This window comes from Delphinapterus leucas, chromosome 11, assembly GCF_059928025.1.
Source record: "Delphinapterus leucas isolate spDelLeu-1000000601 "Yukka" chromosome 11, BTC_Dleu_Yukka2, whole genome shotgun sequence".
NCBI lineage: Eukaryota > Metazoa > Chordata > Mammalia > Artiodactyla > Monodontidae > Delphinapterus > Delphinapterus leucas.
The window spans coordinates 77,097,898-77,119,473 of record NC_143139.1 but is presented as its reverse complement, the minus strand read 5'-3'; the positions used below and the strand labels follow the sequence as shown (position 1 = coordinate 77,119,473).

General features: G+C 40.0%; 1 protein-coding gene across 2 annotated transcripts in view; it reads left to right on the top strand.

The window, feature by feature from the left end:
• The window catches only part of FGD6 (FYVE, RhoGEF and PH domain containing 6), a 107,186-nt gene that overhangs the window by 57,994 nt on the left and 27,616 nt on the right, over nucleotides 1-21,576 (top strand). For both annotated transcript variants that reach the window (XM_022562397.3, XM_022562396.3), the window contains exons 6-8: nucleotides 2,198-2,349; nucleotides 3,547-3,703; nucleotides 5,590-5,677. In XM_022562397.3, the coding sequence (XP_022418105.1) occupies nucleotides 2,198-2,349; nucleotides 3,547-3,703; nucleotides 5,590-5,677 (397 nt within the window). The remainder of the gene's footprint in view (nucleotides 1-2,197; nucleotides 2,350-3,546; nucleotides 3,704-5,589; nucleotides 5,678-21,576) is intronic.

Sequence of the window (21,576 nt, the reverse complement as noted above, 5' to 3'; positions counted from 1 at the left end):
TGAGTGATATCATATGATATTTGTCTTTCTCTGTCTGACTTAGTATGATACTCTCTAGGTCCATCCATGTTGCTGTAAATGACATTATTTCATTCTTTTTTTTAATGGCTGAGTAATACCCCATTGTATTTGTACACACACACACACACACACACATAAACATCTTCTTTATCCATTCATCTGTTGATGGATATTTAGTTTGCTTCCATGTCTTTTGTGTGTGTGTGTGTGTGTGTGTGTCTGTACCACAAGGCCTGTGGGAATCTTAGTTCCCTGGCCAGGGATTGAATCTGTGCCCCCTGCAATGGAAGTGTGGCGTCTTAACCACTGGACCACCAGGGAAGTCCCCTCCATGTCCTGGCTATTGTAAATAGTGCTACAATGAACATTGGGGTGCATGTATCCTTTTGAAGTATGGTTTTCTTCTCATATATGCCCAGGAGTGGGATTGCTGGATCATATGGTAGTTCTATTTTTAGTTTTTTTAAGGAACCTCCATACTGTTCCCCATAGTGGCTGTACCAATTTACATTCCCACCAACAGTGTTAGGAGGGTTCTCTTTTCTCCACACCCTTTCTAGCATTTATTGTTTGTAGATTTTTTGATCATGGCCATTCTGACCAGTGTGAGGTGGTACCTCACTGTAGTTTTGATTTGCATTTCTCCGATAATTAGTGATGTTGAGCATCTTTTCATGTGCCTCTCTGCCATCTGTAGGTCTTCTTTGGAGAAACGTCTATTTAGATCTTCTGCCCATTTTTTGATTGGATTGTTTGCTTTTTTGACATAGAGCTGCATGAGCTGTTTATATATTTTGGAGATTAATCCCTTGTTGGTTGCTTTGTTTGCAAATATTTTCTCCCATTCTGTGGGTTTTTTTGTTTTGTTTATAGTTTCCTTTGCTGTGCAGAAGCTTTCACGTTTAATTAGATCCCATTTGTTTATTTTTGTTTTTATTTTCATTACTCTAGGAGCTTTTTGTGTACTTTTAAATTAGGTATGAGGTTGTTGCCCTTCACAAGAAGCATAAGAAATACTAATGGTTACTGTATGTTTGTAAGGGGTAGGTGCTGAAAGGATCAGGGGAGAAATCAGGGTCTTTTTTTGTTTATTTGATTTGCCCAGTGAATTCCTGAAGGGAAAGCAGTTAGAAAGGAGAAAGAAGATAAAGCCTAGTAGAGAGTCTGCTTTACCCAACCTTTGCTTTGCGGTTTTAATTAAACCTCCTGTTTCTAAGAAGGAATAACCTTTGTTATTGAATCCTCAGGACTGTAGAACAGAGTCCACCATTGTTTTACTTGTCCCCTGGGGGTAGGCTTCAAGATACAGTGAAATCTAGAGAAGTACCGTCTCCAACCGCACCCTTTCCAAATCCTCTGGAGTGATAGGGTGGGGTGGGGTGGGCCTGTCTTAAAACATGGTATAAATAGTCTTACAGGGAAAAGTGCTATGTGATGAGAAGAGTTTTTATTTATGAAAAGTATAGATTCTGGTGAATTTATGGGGAGGTTGGATAGAGGGAGGAAAGAGTTTAAGGTCCAGAGTTAAAATGTTTTGTTGATTCTGTGTGTCAAATACATTGTGTGCAGTATCTAATTAAAGTCTCATAACCCATGTAACAGATGAGGAAAATGGAGCTAGCTCAAACAAACACAGTATTCTAGGAGTAAGGGCTTGGATCCAGTATTCTCTGATTATCAAGAATGCACCACCCTCCACATGCCTCACTTAGAATGCTCCAGCATTTGGGAAATAATTACTGAAAGTGGACAAAGGGACACTTCCAAAATAAAATTAAGATCTGGAGACTTTTAAAATAAATGGATTTTGTTCATATAGTAGTATTGGAATAATTTTAAGGACTACTTAGAGTTGCAATACAATTTCCAGATACCCCCTTAGTATAATTACTAAGTTTGGAGATCAAACTAAAAGATTTAAGAGAAATATCACACAGTCTGTTTTAAAACCAAATATCCACCCCAGCCATTTTGTGTGTGTGTGTGTGTGTGTGTGTGTGTGTGTCCTATCCAAGTAAGTGGGATAGGAGGAAGTGGGTACTTTTCAATTTGAGTTCTTCGTGGGAAATACAATTTGCAGTTTATATTGTTTTAGGGAAGAGAGTGACTGGGGAAAAAGCTTTTTATTAAGTTACATATGTATGTATATTGTTTTTCCTCCTCTGAACTGTAACAGGATTTCCGGGATGCAGTAGCCCATGCTTCCAGGCAACTTGGGAAACCAGTGATTGAAGACCGGATCCTAAATCAGATCCTATACTACTTGCCTCAGCTGTACGAGCTCAATCGGGATCTCCTGAAGGAACTGGAGGAAAGAATGTTGAACTGGTAAAAATGGACTGACCAGCTTTCCCAGTTTCCAAGTTTAGATGAGGCCATAAGGGCCCTGCGTATGACAGAGAGGCGTTGTTCCTGACATTGTGTTTTTTCAATATATTGAGTTTTCTTGGCAGTTACCTGTGGATTGATCACTTCGGATGGCCAGAATTCTCTGTTGCACCTAGCTCTGTACTCTAAATTTTTAAATTCTTTGGTAATGTTGCCTCAAAAGCAGGAAGGGCCCATAGTCAGCCAATTTAACTTTCTGTAGATGACCTTTATAATCAGGATTTTTGAAATTGGGAGACTTTAGTTGATGTATTCACATTGGAAACATTTTTAAATGTCTATCTTTTTGGAGCTTGAAGCCAGGAAACGGCATTTTGGAAAGGAGGGCATTCACCGAGATAATAGGAAGATTTGTTATTTGGTTTAGAAAATTTACACATATATGACATCATTGCAGATGTTGTAGATTTTAGAACAGGAAAAGAATACCAAAGGTTAACTGCTTTTACTGGTCTTTAGACAGTAACAGAAACTTTGGTGACATCTTTGGAAATGTGTACAGTTTGGTCTAGGGGGATTGAATTTATTGTTGAAGTCCGTGGGGAACCCAAAATAACAACATAGTGTATCACCTACTTTCATGATAAAAATGATGAAAATTTCCCTCTAAGCTTTCTTTATACATAATCCAGGAAAATACCTCTGCCTGTTTTGCAGATATCTTGCTTCTGCATGTTGGGAAAATATGCTAAATAGTGATTAATAATTAGCTGCAGCCTAAGTATAAAATTACACAGAGTTTAAGGGCTGAGGAATGATTAAAAGCTATTTTTTAAAAGCATGATAAAATAAAACATAATTAAAAAGTGTTTTCCTGTCCATACTTTATCATTACTCTTATAAAAAGTTATCTTAAAAGTTCATCTGAATTTTCTGCACAGTCTCTGGCTATACAGAAGCATGAGATGGTGAAAGCAGGGAGACCAGTCAGAGGACTGGCAGAGTCCAGGCAAGATGTAATTAATGGTAGCAATAATGGAAATGGGAAAGAGTGGGCATTTGGGGATATTTCTTACAAGAAGAGGAAAAAAAAGGTAAGTTAATGGCTTGGAAATGGGGCTCTGCTCATCATTGGATATGTTTTGGATACCATACTGACTCTTTTTCTGTTTTTGTCTATCTCTTCTCTATCCTTAGGACGGAACAACAAAGAATTGCTGATATCTTTGTAAAGAAGGGACCATATCTAAAAATGTATTCCACATATATCAAAGAATTTGATAAGAATATAGCTCTGTTGGATGAGCAGTACAAGAAAAACCCAGGTTTTGCTGCTGTTGTTAGAGAATTTGAGGTATTTTTGCTACCGTCCTCTGTTTTGCTACCATTTCTCTGTTTTGAAACTAAAAATATTAGTGAATTCCAGTTACAGCAAACTAGAAAAGTTTTAGTAGTATTAAGATATGGCTGATTTCTAATTTGTACGGTAATTAAACTTTAAAATCATTTGTCGTCTTTTCTTCCCTCTTTTCCTTTCTTCTGAAGTCTTCATGCTATTGATATTAAGAATGGAGGTGTGGTACATACAGCTGTGGCAACTGATAATTGACCCAGGTTTTCATCAGTGTCCAGTGAGTTGTTCTGTTGCCTTGGCAGCAAAAGAAAACATGACGGAGAAAGTTAGCTGTCTAATATCTAATGATGCTTGCATGATCGATGCTTTTTTTTTTTTTTTTTTTTTTTTTTTTGTGGTACGCGGGCCTCTCACTGTTGCGGCTTCTCCCGTTGCGGAGCACAGGCTCCAGACGCGCAGGCTCAGCGGCCATGGCTCATGGGCCCAGCCGCTCCGCGGCATGTGGGATCTTCCCAGACCAGGGCACGAACCCGTGTCCCCTGCATCGGCAGGCGGACTCTCAACCACTGCGCCACCAGAGAAGCCCTTTTTCTTTTTTAAAGCTTATGTCTCATTACTTCTCATTTCTTTTTTCTTTTTTTAAAATAAATGTATTTATTTATTTTTATTTTTGGCTGTATTTGGTCCTCTTTGCTATGCGCGAGCTTTCTCTAGTTGTGGCGAGTGGGGGCTACTCTTAGTTACGGTGTGCGGGCTTCTCTTGTTACTGGGTATGGGCTCTAGGCACGCGGGCTTCAGTAGTTGTGGCACACGGCCTCAGTAGTTGTGTCACACGGGCTTAGCTGTTCTGCGGCATGTGGGATCTTCCTGGACCAGGGCTCGAACCCGTGTCCCCCGCATTGGTAGGCGGATTCTTAACCACTGTGCCACCAGGGGAGTCCCTCGATGCTTTCTTCACATGCATTGTCATTATACTTTCATAATTATTCTACATACCACACCCTGGATGTACATATTTAGAAAAAGATAGAACCATCATATTTGAAAAAACTCTTTCCTTCCCACTTGAGCTGTGTAAGAACACCAGGACATCTTAGAAGGCAGGGACATTTTCACTTGGCCATTTTGATGTCACCCCACAGTAAATACCTTTATTGGAGATAGGAGGAGAGGCTCAGGAATGGGCACCAGTATCTGTTGTACATACTAAGAAAAAAACTTTCGGCAGAATCAAATGGCCTTGTGGTCAAGTCGAAAGGGTTCCAGAATCAAATGTTCCCATATACAGTGTGATTTGGGGGCTGTGTTTTGTAGCCATTCATCTGAGAAAGTTTACATTCTTCAGGCTTATAAGACGAGGTTTGCTTAGCAAGGCTGCTTTTCACGTTGTCCTTAGTTTCTGCATTCTCCCCAGCACCAACTGTTGTTATTATGAGTATATTGACGATAGGCTCTGATGGTTATTTGAATCCAGTTCCCAGTAGTTTTATTTCTGCCACCTTATTTTGGGGGCCACACATTTCCTTCTTGGTTGTTGGGTTGGTGTGTGTTCATGAATACATTGGTAGATGCTTTTCTAAGTGGTAGCTGCTGCCTCTGATTGGCCTACAACTCAGACTGCAGCCTCCACCCTCCACCTTGTGCGAGAGGGCTGTGAATTTCCCAATGAGTCAGTGATTTCAAAGATGTATCTACAAGAGGGTGTAGACTCCATGGTGAATGGTTCTGGTTTCCCACTCAGCATAGGAGCTGTGCCTTGAAGGGAGCTTCTCCACGAATCCCAGAGTTGCTGGCTATTTAAAGTTCGGCTTCCCGAGCACTTGGATCTGGGTCCCTTGCTTCTTAGGAAAATGCGTGTGTTTACTTTGGTTGCCTTTTCCTTTCAGATGAGCCCACGCTGTGCTAATCTGGCCCTCAAGCACTACCTGCTCAAGCCGGTTCAGAGGATCCCCCAGTACAGGCTGCTGCTAACAGGTGGGCTTCTCTGGCAGATTACCAACCAAGCAACTCCTGTCATTCTTAGGAAACCCTGCCTTTCCTAAGAACACCTCTCTTTTTCTATCCGGTAGCCTATTTTCCTAACACATGAATTTATACATTGCTGGCAGCCTCACGTAGACATTGCCGGCACTGAACTTCTTTAGTTCTTTGGTCATCCATGTGCATTCTCTGCTCTAGGCATTCATATGTGTTAATTCCTTTTGCTCAGAACTTCTTTTACGGTCTCAGCCCCACAATGCTGTGTCGTTTTACCTGGTTAATATTATTAATCCCAAGAAGGTACTTTCCCAGCCACTCAAGAATGAGGTTTAGAGGGTCACTCCCACATATTTGTATATCAACTACCATGGCCCTCTAGTTCCTTACTTCAAAGGGTTGTGATAAGGATTGATTGATGAGCTGTGTGCTTAGAATAGTGCCTTGGTCATAGTAAGTTCTAAATAAGTATTAGCTGCTATTATTAGTAGTATCCATATCCTTATCATCATGATTGTCATTATGTCTGGTCATCGTCTGTATCTTCTACTGGAGCTTCAGGATTACAGGACTGTGTGTCTAGTTTACCACTGTAATAGTTAAAAAAAGAAAAAGAAAGCTATGATTTGAGTGAAGGCACACACTGTGCTCAGGACTTTATATTCATTGGGTCTTTAAGTCTTCACCATAGCTATGCATATATCACAATATTATGTACATAGATGAAATAACAGGCTTATAGTGATTGAGTGGTCTGGCATCATGAAAAGCGAGTATAGTCTCAGTACCAAGCATAGTATCCAACACATACTACTACTAGGTCCTCTGTGGTATTTGCTGAGATGGATTGGATATGCAGTGACTTAATATACATGTATAATGTGCATTAAGAACTATGTCAAGGACTTCCCTGGTGGTCCAGTGGTTAAGACTCTGCACTTCCAACGCAGGGGGCACAGGTTTGATCCCTGGTTGGGGGACTAAGATCCTGCAGGCTGCACGGCATGGCCTAAATAAATAAATGGATGCTAGATAGATGGTGCACGGCATGGCCAAAATAAATAAATAAATAGATAGATAGATAAGTATCTAGATAAATAAATAAAGAATTGAAGAATTGTGTCCAAATGCACAAGAATATTCAAATGCCACTACCACTCTAAATTCAATCAGTTATAATTTTATGTAAATAGATTTTGAGGTACTTGGTTCCTATTAGTGTTCTTAAGCAATGGCACCCCTGCTTTAATCCTTAATCACTTTCTTGTAAGCCAAGAGCTATACTGAATGAGGTAGGTGAATTCTGGAAGCCTTCATACCTTCCAGGCTTGCCTAGTGAACGGCTGATGAGGAAGGCCTGCCTTTCAGCCCCAGGACTGGCTACCCTAGGTATTTCTACTTAATTTGAATTTCTAACTGTGAATCAGGCACTAGATTTCTCTCTGGAATGGCATAGGCAAACCACATAATCTGAGGATATCCTGTCCATCTGTACTTTCTTTCCTCTGCATTTGGCAGAGATTTAGACTACACAGGGCAAAAGGAAGTGCCCATGCATGTGTTGTGTTTTTGCTAGATAAATTCAATGCTGTATCATAAATGAGCTATTGAATGGCTTAGGCTATTTCTACAGCTATCGAATTAAGTACTGTTTTTAGTGGCAAAAGACTATGGTTTCAAATGAGAGAAGGATGGAGCAAGGTTCTGAAATTTTCATGTAAAAATATTTTTTTTCCCACACTGTGACTGATCTAAGTAAAAGAGTTACACATGTGTTTAATGTAGGTTTCATACTGAGTTTGATTTAAATTGATTAATGGTGCAATAGCAATGGCAAGTTTTAAAAATTCTCTTTAAGAGAACAGATTTCATTTGTTTTATAACCAACATGATGTGAGCTTGGGGTTAGTTTTGAGCTTTGTCTTCTTTAATCTTAAAGCCCTCCCCACCCTTAACTTGGAAAATCTCCATTATTTAAATGATGTACCATACTTTATATATAGCAGACCCTTAGTGGATTTATTTGTTCAAGGTTACAAAGTCAGGACTAAAGTTAAAGAAAGAACATAGACTTTGTAAAGCAATAACTGACGATTCGTTCTATGCCTTTTCTTCCATTGATTCAAATTCTTCCCTTCCTCCACCTGACCTGAAGTCCACCATTACCTCCAAAGCCATCTCTGATTACTCCAGTTCTCCTTAACCCTTTGTATTGGTGCAGTGTGACTTAGTAAATATTTATTTGATGCCTTGTGAATTTGCTAACATTTATATGACTTGAATGTTGATTCCTTAATTTTTTTTTGCGGTACGCGGGCCTCTCACTGTCGTGGCCTCTCCCGTTGCGGAGCACAGGCCCCGGACGCGCAGGCTCAGCGGCCATGGCTCGCGGGCCCAGCCGCTCCGCGACATGTGGGATCTTCCCGGACTGGGGCACAAACCTGTGTCCCCTGCATTGGCAGGCGGACTCTCAACCACTGCGCCACCAGGGAAGCCCTGATTCCTTAATTTGATTATAAACTCCTTGAGGTCAAGGAGTGAGTCTTTTAATTAATAATTAATAATTTAGTGCACCCCAGTATATCTGGGTCCCTTTGGGATAACTTGGAAGCTGTTTAGGAAATAATTCTGGTTGCTTTTAAGCTACATTTAAAACATCCCTTTAACCAGAATATCTGTAGCTTAATTAAAGGACAACATTGAGAGAGAGAATTTCAGAGAGTCTCTCCTCCAGAGAGGTGAAGTGTCTTGCCCCAGCAACACAAATAGTGTCTATTAGTTGAAGCACCTGTGGTCATATAATCCTAAGGACATATGGGGGTTGGTACCAAAAGTTTGTTTTACATGTTTTTTGGTTTTTTTTGTGTGTGTGTGGTATGCGGGCCTCTCACTGCTGTGCCCTCTCCCATTGCGGAGCAGAGGCTCCAGACACACAGGCCCAGCGGCCACGGCTCACGGGCCCAGCCGCTACGCGTGGCATGTGGGATCCTCCCGGACTGGGGCACGAACCCGTGTCCCCTGCATCGGCAGGCGGACTCTCAACCACTGCGTCACCAGGGAAGCCCTTTTATACGTATTTTTATTTAAAACTCTTATTTTCCAATACTCCTTTTTGTTGTGTTCTGATTTCTCTATACTCTGCAAGATATTTCTACTTTTGTTATCAAAGTGCCCCTATCTACGCACTTAGATTTTTAGAAGTTGGATTTTAAGTCTTAGGTTTGCATCTGTTCAAACATGTGAATTAACTCTGGATCCTCATCTTTGGATAAACAAGCTCAATGATTTAATCCTCCACACAACCTTGTGAGGGAAGTCTTGATACTTTTATTTCCATTTTAGAATTTGGAATAATTCCAGGGGCACAGAGTATACAGGAACAGAGAGAAAGAGTGAGATTATTTCAGGCAACTCCTGACAACTTCGATTTATTGAGTTTCAGGCAGAGAAAGGGATTCCTACCTGGCTTGGTATAAGTAGGTTTGTGCCCACCTTGGCTTCTTGGGAAGGGAAGATTGAGAAATGCAGGGATGAAGTACAGATAAGGTAAGATAGTTTCTTTTGGAGTCCTTTAGAGAAAGGTAAGTGGAAGTCCCCAGATACAGCAGTCCTGCCCCTACTGTTCAAACAAGCATCCTATTGTCTGCAGTGTTTTCTTCAGGACCTAATATGAGTTTCTAGTGGGTATTTTACTTAGGCTATTTCTTCCTTCGTTGTAGTAAAAAATTTCCAACTGAATTCTTGGTAATATTTTTTTAAGCTCAGCTCAAAATGGGATCAAAGAAAATGTGTATGTTGCATAGTGAAATGCTAAGATTAAAATTGTTTTTTTTTAAGTAGTAAAGAAAGTGATTTACTTAATTTAAGCAGGAAAAACTTGTAAATTTTACCTTAATTTGGCCACCTAAGAGCAGTGGATCTGGCCAGATCTTTCAATCTGTGTGGGGCCTACATCCTATGTGAAGTTAGGACAAAGGGGGATCTTGAGGCAGTAGTGAGGGAGCAATTTTTAAAAAGTGAACAGATGCTGCTAAAGGAGCAGCATTAATTTTTTACCACTGCTTATTTCCTTCCTCCTCATCAGTTCAGGGTAGAGTCTATCTTTTTTATCCTAACTCAGTGTCTGCATAGATTCTGGCACATAACAGGGACTCAGTAAACTGAAAGGCTTAGGGAAATAAACGTTGTTCCTTTTTATGAGGTGGAGAATCCCTGTGCAGTGATGCCTGTGAACACTTGATGGATGGATGGATTGAAAAATTGCTTTTAAGAGTAAAAACACTCTTCCAGTTACCCAGAAACAAAACTGTGGAAAGGACTAAAATGCTTCTCTTTCCTTGTCTTTCCTCCATCATAAGATCTGCTGACTAGTTTTCCTCTGCTTCTGCTTCCTGCCCTTTCCATTTCCCTTGTTATGCTCCAGGCCAGGCCTTTCTAAACTCACGCCAAGTTGTGGCAATATCTTCCTATTGGTCATGCTCCCTTTATCACGCCCGCTTCCAAGAAGACCATAGAAAAAACACACTCCTCCCATGTCTCCACTTTGCTCTCACACTACCACGCTCAACACTTCTGACTCCAGATATATAGGTTTTTTCCCACACCAAGCGACTCTCTTCAACACCAGCTACGTGTCCTATAATTCAATTCAATTCTGACACTGTCTACCTGGAGATAGTGGGCTCAGTTCCACAAGCCTGACCCTTCCAAACTTCAGATGCCACTCGCAAGTCCCAGGCTGTAACCTATATTTCTGACCGACCGACTGTAAATCTCGGTTCCCATGGCTTTCTCCTTGGGTTTGAAAGTTTGCTAGAATGGCTCACAGAACTCAGGGGAGCACCTGTTTACATTTACTAGTTTATTATAAAAGGGTATGCTAAAAGATAAAAATGAACTTCATATGGAAAAGATACATAGGGCAAGGTATGGGGGGTGGAACTCCCATGCCCTCTCTGGGCACACCAGCTCCCTAGAACCTCACCAAACCCTGTATTCTGGGGGTTTTATAGAGGATTCATCACGTAAGCATGACCCATCATTAACTCCACTTCTAGCACCTCTCCCCTTCCTGGAGGATGGAGAGTAGGGCTGAAAGTTTTAAGTTTTTAATCATGGCTTGGTCTTTGTGGTGACCAGTCCCCATCTAGGAGCCGACCAAGAGTCACCTCATTATAACAAAGGACACTACTGTCACTTAGGAAATTCCAAGGCGGCTTTGTGTCAGAACTAGGGTCAAAGACCAGATATTAGAACAAAAGATGCACCTACTGCCCTTTTTTTTAAATGAATTTTTGATATGATATATTTTAATAAATTTATTTATTTATTTATTTTTGGCTGCATTGGGTCTTTGTTGCAGTGCATGGGCTTCTCATTGCGGTGGGTTCTCTTGTTGCGGAGCACAGGCTCTAGGCATGTGGGCTTCAGTAGTTGTGGCATGGAGGCTTCAGTAGTTGTGGCTCACGGGCTCTAGAGTGCAGGCTTAGTAGCTGTGGCACACAGGCTTAGTTGCTCCGCAGCATGTGGGATCTTCCCGGACCAGGGCTCGAACCCGTGTCCCCTGCATTGGCAGGCAGATTCTTAACCTCTGCGCCACCAGGGGAGTCCCACTCCTAGTGCTCTTATCTCTCAGAAAATTACAAAGATTTGGGGAGCTCTGTGCAAGGAACCGGGGCCAGAGACCCTACAGTTGGCCCTTGATATCAACAGATTCGGAACCTATGGATAGGGAGGGCTGACTGTACTACACCACTTTATATAAGGGAATTGAGCATCCACAGGTCCTGGTATCTGAGAGGAGTGCTGGAACTAATCCCCCGCAGATACCAAGGGATAACTGTGTATATGTTTTCTATCATTTCACAGATATACTTTTTTTTTTTTTTTTTGCGGTACGCGGGCCTCTCACTGTTGTGGCCTCTCCCGTTGCGGAGCACAGGCTCCGGACGCGCAGGCTCAGCGGCCATGGCTTACGGGCCTAGCCACTCCGTGGCATGTGGGATCTTCCCGGACTGGGGCACAAACCCGCATCCCCTGCATCGGCAGGCGGACTCTCAATCACTGCGCCACCAGGGAAGGCCACAGATATACTTTTATTCTGCTTATTAGGAAAGTTGAAAACCTGCTTATCCTACCATAATGATGGATACATGTCATTACACATTTATCCAAACCCACAGAATGTACAACACCAAGAATGAACTCTAATGTAAACTGTGGATTGTGGGTGATCATGATGTGTCAGTGTAGGTTCATCCATTGTAACAAATGGACCACGCTGATGGGGTATGTTGATGACGGGGGAGGCTGTGCATTTGTGGGGGCAGGAGATGTATGGGAAGTCTTCATACCTTCCCCTTAATTTTGCTATAAATGTAAAACTGCTCTGAAAAGTTAAATCTTACTTTAGAAAAAAAAATGATTTATCCACAGTATAAAGACCACAATTATAAACCTGTTCTATATAACCAAAGAATTGCCCAAACCTTATTTTCCTTTGTTATAGCTGCATTCATTTTCTTACCCTCTCCTGAAACCTGACTTTCAAGGCCAGATTCTCACCTCCATTCATCAATCACCTACTCATTCAACCAGTATTGATACAGGCTGGCGCTGAGCTGGGCACCTGTATACACTGGCAGACAACACAGTGGTGGTCCCTGCCCTTATGGAGCTTACAGTCCTACTCTTTGGGGCCACACCCAACCCCTCAGGGTCCCTCCCAGCTCTTCCTCTTCTCAGTTCCTAAAATTTATATTGATCTGGTCACCTTTTTTTTTTTTTTAAGTTTAACCCATTTCTTTTCCTCCAGGTCTTTTTTTTTTTTTTTTTAAATATTTATTTACTTATTTTTTTTTGGCTGCATTGGGTCTTCGTTGCTGCACGCAGGCTTTCTCTAGTTGTGGTGAGCGGGGGGGCTGCTCTTCAGTGCGGTGCACTGGCGTCTCCTTGCGGTGGCTTCTCTTGTTGCAGAGCACGGGTTCTGGGCACGCGGACTTCAGTAGTTGTGGCACGCGGGCTCAGTAGTTGTGGCTCACGGGCTCTAGAGCTCAGGCTCAGTAGTCGTGGCTCACAGGCTTAGTTGCTCCACGACATGTGGGATCTTCCTGGAGCAGGGCTCGAACCCGAGTCTCCTGTATTATCAGGCGGATTTTCAACAACTGCACCACCAGGGAAGTCCCTGGTATTTTTTTAAATTAATTAATTTATTTATTTGGTTGTGCCAGGTCTTAGTTGCAGCACACAGGCTCCTTAGTTGCAGCTCGTGGGCTCCTTAGTTGTGGCAGGCAGGCTCCTTAGTTGCGGCATGCAAACTCTTAGTTGCAGCATGCATGTGGGATATAGTTCCCTGGCCAGGGATCAAACCCAGGCCCCCTGCATTGGGAACACGTAGTCTTATCCACTGTGCCACCAGGGAAGTTCCTGGTCACTTGTTTGAGTGAGAATATTCTGATGATTTATTTTTGTAGGGGTCACTTTTTTTTTTTTTTGAAGGGATCTTTTGTGCCTATAAAAAATATGTTACATATTATAAAAAAACAAAGTCCCTCTTCATCTTCTACCATCCAGGGATGACTATCATATATCCTTTTAGGGTTGGTGTTTTTTTGTTAGGTGAGGTTTTTTTGTTTTTTATTGTCTTTTTTGTGTGTTATATGTATTATAAGTTTTTCAGTGAAAAGCCTTTTATTTGTGGAAAGCTACTACATTGGTGTTGAAACAAGGTGAATCAGTGGGGATCATAGTGGAGAAAATATAATGAAAAATATAATTTAAAAATTCCTCTGAAGTATTTTTTCCATTTCTGTATTTGCAGAGGGGAAGAAAGGCTTTTGAACTTTGATTAAATTTGGATCAGGTAGTTTCTTTGATCTTGTTCAAAATATTTATAAGTGACTTTAACAACATATTATATTACTTTTTCTATAATCTTTGCCTTTAGTCTGGGATGGCATTAACTCCCTCTAGGTTTTAGAAATCCAGGATTTCCCATGTTGGTAGAAAATGGGATATTAAAAACATCTGTTCTGTTCTGAAGCTATAAATTTGAGTTATGAACAGGCTAATAAGCAGATTTGACAAAAGATCAGAATCAAATTAATGCATGACTTTAAAAAATCTCTTCCTGAAAATTGAAACTTTTGCTTCTGAAAATTCAAACTTCTGGTTAGCAAGTGTTTGTTTGAAAACCATAGGCTAAAATCATTCTAACACTTTCTCTAGAGCAGAACTTGATGAAAGGCGAGGCTGTCCTGGACACCAGCCAAAGAATTTATTTTCTGAGGAACCCAAAGTCCCTGATATAAAGCAGCTCCGTCCATGTAAAATGGGAGGGTGATAATTAGCTCAGCTCTTGTTCTGTTGCAATTCATTTTTAATCATAGTTGTGAATAAGGTATTTTGAGAGATGATATGTAATAAATTATGTCCATGAAGTATTTTAATACTACAGAAAGACTTCAGGATATAAGAGGTAAGCACATTTTATCTGCTTGTTCTATTAAATTATAGCTTTTAAATGTAATCTCACTTTCTGTATAAAACAAGTGTTCTTAACCTTTTTAGGTTAAGCCAGAATCCCTCTGGGAATGTGGTGAATCCTATGGATCTTGTCTTGGAGTAATTTTTGAAGTTACAGAATAGAATTCGTAAGATTAAGAGGAAACCAATTGGCCTGAAATAAAGTTATTAAAATAATTTTGAAGAGTGACAGAGTAATACATGTGCTTCTTTAGGTAATACATTAAACAGGAAGAGGTGGTGTGGATCTAGTAACTGTCATGATTTTGAAGTACTGGTGAGAGTAAACAATATTTTGAGATGCCTGCAACAACCGTAATGTCATATAAAAAACATGCGATTTCTATGGTGATAAAGCCCTGGTGTCATTGATAATACTGTGATTTGTTGACTACATTCGTAATGGAAGGAAATTCCGTATTTCACTTAGAGATTAGTAGAAAGATTTTTTGGTTTTGTCTGTCCAAGTTTGTAGACCCTCTGAATTCTACCCATAGACATTACTGCAAAACCATTCTTTTTCCAATTCTCAGTATAGATTTGACTCGGATTCCCTGCAAGTAACCGAATGCCTGTGTTGCTGGAATGGGCCTTGCCAAAGATCTAGCAAGCTGACTCTGTTGCCAAAGAGTTTCCCTCTTAGTATGTGTCAGAATCATGGGCTCACATCAGGAACTGTTCCAGGGAATTCCCTCGTGGTCCATTGTTTAGGACTCTGCCCTTCCACTGAAGGTGTACAGGTTTGATCCCTGGTAAGGGAACTAAGATCCCACAAGCTGCGCGGCCATTTAAAAAAAAAAAAAAAAAAAAGGAACTGTTCCAGTTGGAGAAAACACTGAAATTCAGTCAAACTTGAATTCACTTTGGTGTTTATATTTGCTTTATTCTTCACTTAGCAGTTCTTTGGGTAGTAAAATATACTTTTTTTTAAGTATATTTATTTTTATTTATAAAATTTAATTATATTTATAAAATTTATAAAAATTTATAAAATTTAATTTTATTTATAAAATTTTTTTTATTTAAAAAAAGATATTTTTTAAAATATCTCCCCAAACCTCAATAATTAGGGTAGTGGGGACCAAATTTGGATAAGAGGTTCCTTAAGTTAGACTTGCTTGCATCAAGGCCATTTCTGTACGTGTGAGATTCTCACTTGATAAACTGGCAGGCTTAAATGTATCCACAAAGAAAAGCAGTCTCAGTGAAGTCAAGATAATGGATGTTTACATTTGTTGACTTTCCTGTGGGTCTGACTCCCCTAAGGGCATTCTGTATATGCCAAGCCAACATGTCCCGCTAAAAAGGGACCAAAGGGAGATTCTCTCCGTTGTAAGATCTGATCCAAAATTTTGTCCTAGGACGAGCCTGGCATCAGGTTTGGTTTGTGAGTCCTTTGGGCATGCCACCTCTGGACCAGACTTATCAAAGTAAGACAGGCCAGGGCTGCCTCATGTGGCTATGCCCTGACAAGGGCTCCCGGCTGAGTTCTAAGTCCAGCCAGCGCTCCGCTTGCCGTATTTTGTGCCCTGGCGAGGGGCTGCATCATCCCAGGAGAAGTGGCCTTTTTAATTCACAGAAAGGCATTGCCAGCTTTCCAAGAACATGAATCTGTGAACCTGAGAGCCCGGAAAGGTCACTTTTCTAACTTAGGCATCTCTGGGCCACATTCTCAGAGGCCAGAACTGACCTAATATTTGAGAAGCAGAATTAGAGCAGAGACTGGAGCACTTTTTAATTAGACCCTCAGAGTATCATCTCAACTGCTTAGTAAAATATGGAGCAAGAAGTGGTAACCCTAAATGAGTGTCATTTAGTCCATCATAAATTAAGGAAACATTTGTTGAATATGCACCAGACCTTGTTCTAGGTGCTGGGGGATATAGGATAATTAATTCAGGCTCCTGGTCCTCCTGAAGCCCATGGTTTAGCATTTGTGCTTAAAGGGATACTTGACACTATAGAACCATTAACTTAGCTTTTAACTAGTTTGCTGGCACTCCATATTCTCATTAAGGTTAACTTAGTTTGCAATTTTATCCATACATATCAAAGTGATTTTGTGTATAGTAGTAAATAGAGTACATCATTAAAGAATATTCTGAGAGGGAAACATCAGTCAATACGTATTTTAAAACATCAACAGTTAAAGACATGTAATACCATTGCAAAAACAGACCTATTGGTTAAAAATAATAATTATTATTCTGCCGTTGGAATAGGGAGGTAACTTGAAATAGACTGTTGTTTATAAGACTCTAGTGTTGACAAAGTAGGAAGTGAAAGACAATAGAAAGGATTATTTGGTGAATAACCTGTTAAAATTGGAAAAACTAATTAAAATTCATACATTATTGGATACACTAAAAATAAAATCAAAACTAGATATAGGGCTTCCCTGGTGGCGCAGTGGTTGAGAGTCCGCCTGCCAAAGCAGGGGACACGGGTTCGTGCCCCGGTCCGGGAAGATCCCACATGCTGCGGAGCGGCTGGGCCCATGAGCCATGGCCGCTCGGCCTGCGTGTCCGGAGCCTGTGCTCTGCAATGGGAGGGGCCACGACAGTGAGAGGCCCGCGTACCACAAAAAAAAAAAAAAAAAAAAAACTAAACTAAATATAAATAGGCAGAGCACAGAGGATTTTTAGGGTAGTAAAAATACTCTGTATGATACCATAATGATGGATACATTTCATTGTATATATTTGTCCAAACTCATAGAATGTACACCAAAGTGAGCCGTAAAGTAAACTATGGGCTCTAGATGCTAATGATGTGTTGATGTAGGTTCATCAGTTGTAATAAATGCCCAACTCTGGTGGGTGATGTTGATACTGAGGGAGGCTGTGCATGTTTGTAAGCAGAAGGTATATGGAAAATCTTTGTACCTTCCCCTCAACTGCTCTAAACATAAAACTGCATAAAGTCTTAACTTAAAAATAAAAAATTACATATGAAGCATTAAACTATAGGAAAACCAGGGAAAAAATAAAATTGGTTATTTATTAAAACTCTCAGGGTAGGGAGAGGAGGAGAGATGATTTTCTAAGCCCCCCAAATTAAAGAAATTATAAAGGAAAATATTGACACCTTTCAACGCTTCTATATAATAAAAACATTATAAAGGTTTAAAATATAGTTGAAATAAAAAGAAACAGTACACCAGAAAACATATTTGTAGCAAATATGAAAAATACTATTTCACTAAGAATATTAAAACTTTTATAGATATCTGGACTAAAAATATGAACAAACAATTCACTCAGAAAAAGTATACATAAGTACACTGTGGCATGTTTAAGATCCTCTGAATCATAAATATCAATTAAAATAAGTTATCAGTCCCCCCTACTACATTAGCAATAAAAAACTACAATACACACAACTGGCAATCATTTAGTGAAGCTGGTATTTTCATATATAAATAATGATATTTTAAATTGGTATATCCTTTTATGAAAGGTTTCTCATGATATATATAAAGTACTTAAAAAAAACAAAAACCTTTTCTTTCCCATTGATATTCTGCCCCCTCCACATACACACCCAAAATGTGAAGTATAGAAAAAGACAAATATATCAAGACATTGACCACTGTTACTTGTAATTAAAATAATCACACAATTTATTATTCAAACCCAGTACCTTTAAAGAGTGCAAGGGGCAGTATTTATAGTAATACTTGGACAACAGGTAATGTGGCAGAATCATATGGGCAAATTAGGATGTATGGCCATCCAATTTATAACAGCCAAAACAAGATAACTAAAAAATGACTTAAGTCTAATAATAGAGTACCTAAGTCCCATATCATATATCCCTGGAGTGGCATGTTTGCTACTCCTATGTATTAAAAAAAATGTGCGGGTTAGAATATTTTAAATGTGCTATAAAATTCTATATATTATTAAAATTAAGTAAAGTCAAACATTTATAAAAATAGAAGGAAATACTTCAAAATAAATAGTTGTTTTAGAGAGATGTTCATGGTATGCTTCATGATACTTTAGAATGAGAGTCATTAGTTTTTCAATCTGGGTCAAGCCTACTTATTTTATGTATGGGGATACTGACACCCAGAAATGCCACAGGACATGGTCAGTCACATACATACCTCTTGCTAGACATGGCTGGACAAAGAAAGTAAGAATCTGCCTTCTCACTCCCAACAAGGGCTCTTGAGCTCTTCGCCAAGCCACCTTCAAGATGGCAGCAGTGTGTCTTACAACCTGATACTTGATCTTTATTTTGGTATTTAAAATAACCTCTACTCTGTTTCACAAGTCAGGATAATTTTAGGTGGCTTCTTTTAACATTTGAAATTTTGGCAAACAGGCTTTCATTGACTAGACTTATTATTCTCTGGATCTCATAATTCTGTATTTTGTTGCTGAGTTCATTACATACTTAGGGAGGAAAGAAGAAATCTAGATAATACAAAGCAAGACATGTCGTTAAATTCAAAACACTTGACTTTGGAACGTTACCCGGTCCTATATGCTAATTTCCTCTGTGCTCTGCCATCAACCGTTTCTGAGCACACAGTCCAGGAATCTTACTGTGTGCTGTTGAATTTAAAAGTCCCTGATTCCCACAGATGACTCATTTTTAGGAAATGGATACTGTACCTCTGAATCATTTTCTGCTGTAAGTTGATTATTCGTTGATTGGGCAATCACGGGATTGTAAGACTTACTAGGAGCCCATGTATTGAAAACTTAGACCTCTAACAAGATATGGTATTTGTTGGGTCCTCATTCTTTCACTCTGGGTCTCATATATGAGGACAAAGTTAACTTGCATAGCTGTTGAGACTGCACATGCTATGTTTTGGTTAGTTTTGTGCTGCTAATGTTGGATGATGGTGATGATGGGGACTGATTAACTTTTAATCAACGATGCCACCTGGTGGCCAGAAAGTACATTTTGTGGTGTCCAGGCATGCTGTACCAACCTTTTTTTCTTTGATATAAATAACCTCAGTAGCATTTGAGGCATTTGTATTACTGAAGTTTTGAAGAATCCTTGTTTGGTTTGGTGGAAACAGGAAAGTCATAGAATACTACAAGTCCAACATGGTAAATTGAGATGACTCCTCTGCTCTCCTTGATTTTTTAATGAAGCTCCAGCAGGATGCTAGGACCTAAATGATATGTAGTAAACAATTCCAAATGACCAATGCAGGAGTGTCTGTCTGGTTTCCCTTCCTGCTTTTCACCTGGGTTATGACAGTCACTGGGGCAGCTGGTGATTTCATTGCTCATTCCATCTGACTCAGAGGGTGATCAGTCTCGTTCTCATTCTGTAGTTAAGGCACGAGTGACTCTTAACTGAGGGGATCATGGTCTTGTCTTCCTAGAAAAGGTAAAAGTTCTCAAAAGGAGTAAGTTGAGTTTTAAGATTTTTTTTTTTAATTGGCAAGGAAAGTAAACCTTAACCCCATTTTCTCCTTGATTAATAACATGATTTTGCAACATTTTCATCCTGGGTTTTCTGCACAGCCAGTTTGTGTATTTCCACTTTGCTCCTAAAAGTTTAGGTTGGCGAGCAGCAGCTGAGCTTGAGTACAAGGAAAGAAAATGCAACTCAGAAGCTTATTGGGCTCAGCACAGTGATTCTGAGGTCAGGATTTCCTAATATGGACATCTTCCAGTGGCCTCTTTTGGTTTAGAGAAATGTCTCAGCTTGCATGGATATGCTTCTGTATTAAAGAACAAGAATTGAAGACAAAATGGGAACTTGCTATGAGTCTGATACTTAGGTAAATCTGCTTTCATTTCCACACTCTTCAGCTACCTGCAGCTTTAAGGAACATCCCTTTTGATTAGTGAAGTAGCCCAAGAAGAGTAAGTTTTTCTCCCTAACCCTGTCGCTGTCATGGAAAAGTTAAATATTTGGATTCACTAAACATGGCTTATATATGGAATGCATTCTGAGTGGGGTCAGAGTGAGATTAAGTTCGTTTTTCATCTCCAGATGAGTCTAAGTGTAGTGTATAATCAATGTATTTTGTTAATTTTTGTGCGTTTCTTATTTATTTGGTTGGAAGAATTGCTCTCCAACTTTTATGTTCAGATTACTTTCAGATCTAAATTGCTTGTGATGGTCTCTGGCAAGGTAGAATCTATGCCGTGGTGCACAGAAGCTTAACGTCGTCATACACGATATCTCGCTGTGGCTTGTTGCCAGGGCTGGATATTTATAATGTGCATGTCTAGACTCACACACGTTCTTGGATCACTGTGTCAAAGTTGTATAGTTTCAGCAGTTGGGTGTGTATGTTAGTCGTCTATTAAGTTTGAAAATCTGGCACTAACGTCCAAGTTCCCCTTTGTGCCTTTGAGCATGACTTAATAAATCCATGGGTTGAAATTATATCTGTTCCATAATATTGCTAAATGGAGATTGGATCTGATAAAAATGCATTCAGTCTTTTAATATGCCTTTCCTCTTTCCATTTCCCAACTCCCATGGGCATTAGGATTGGTTTCAGCCTTTATTGCCTTTTACCTAAAATAAGACACAATCCTGTCTAAAAAAAAATCATTTTTTTAAATTCATTAAGCATTTCTTGTCCCTTGCATGCAAAGTCTCTGGCTAAGTGCTATGAGAGATAGAAAGATGAATCAGATGTAGGCAGGCCCTGCCCACAGGAGCCTTGAGTCTAGTGAAAAAGAAAATGATAGAAGGCATACAGTAACTGCTGTGTAATGTGTTATTCAAAGGGAAAGAATATTTCTTTCAAATGGAAAGTTTGGTAAGAGAGGAGGAATTTGAGATGAGCCTTGAAGAATTATGAGTAGAATTTTTATACGCAGAGACAGAGAAAGGATTCAGAAGAAGGGAACATTAAAGACAAAAGGTATGGAGCCAGGGAACACATGGGAAGTGTTTAAGGAATTGTGCAGAATCAGACTTAAGAACAAAGGGCCTGTGTAAGGCAGTAGCAAGAGAGAAAAGCAGAAAAGTCAACAGGGACCGCGTAGCGGGGACTTGAAATTCCAGGAAATAGAATTTGTTTTAATCTGAGAGTTAATGGGAAGTCATCCAACATTTCTCAACAGAGAAGGAAGTATTACCTTGAAATCCTGTAACGTTCCTTGGTTACAGGATTTATGAAATATAACCTATTGCCTTAAATTATTTTTCGTATTACTAGAAGCACTATATACCATGTTGCTCATTTACAGACCATCTTTTTGTGTGTGTGTGTGGAACGCGGGCCTCTCACTGTTGTGGCCTCTCCCGTTGCGGAGCACAGGCTCCGGACGCGCAGGCTCAGCGGCCATGGCTCACGGGCCTATCCGCTCCACAGCATGTGGGATCTTCCCGGACCGGGGCAAGAACCTGTGTCCCCTGCATCGGCAGGTGGACTC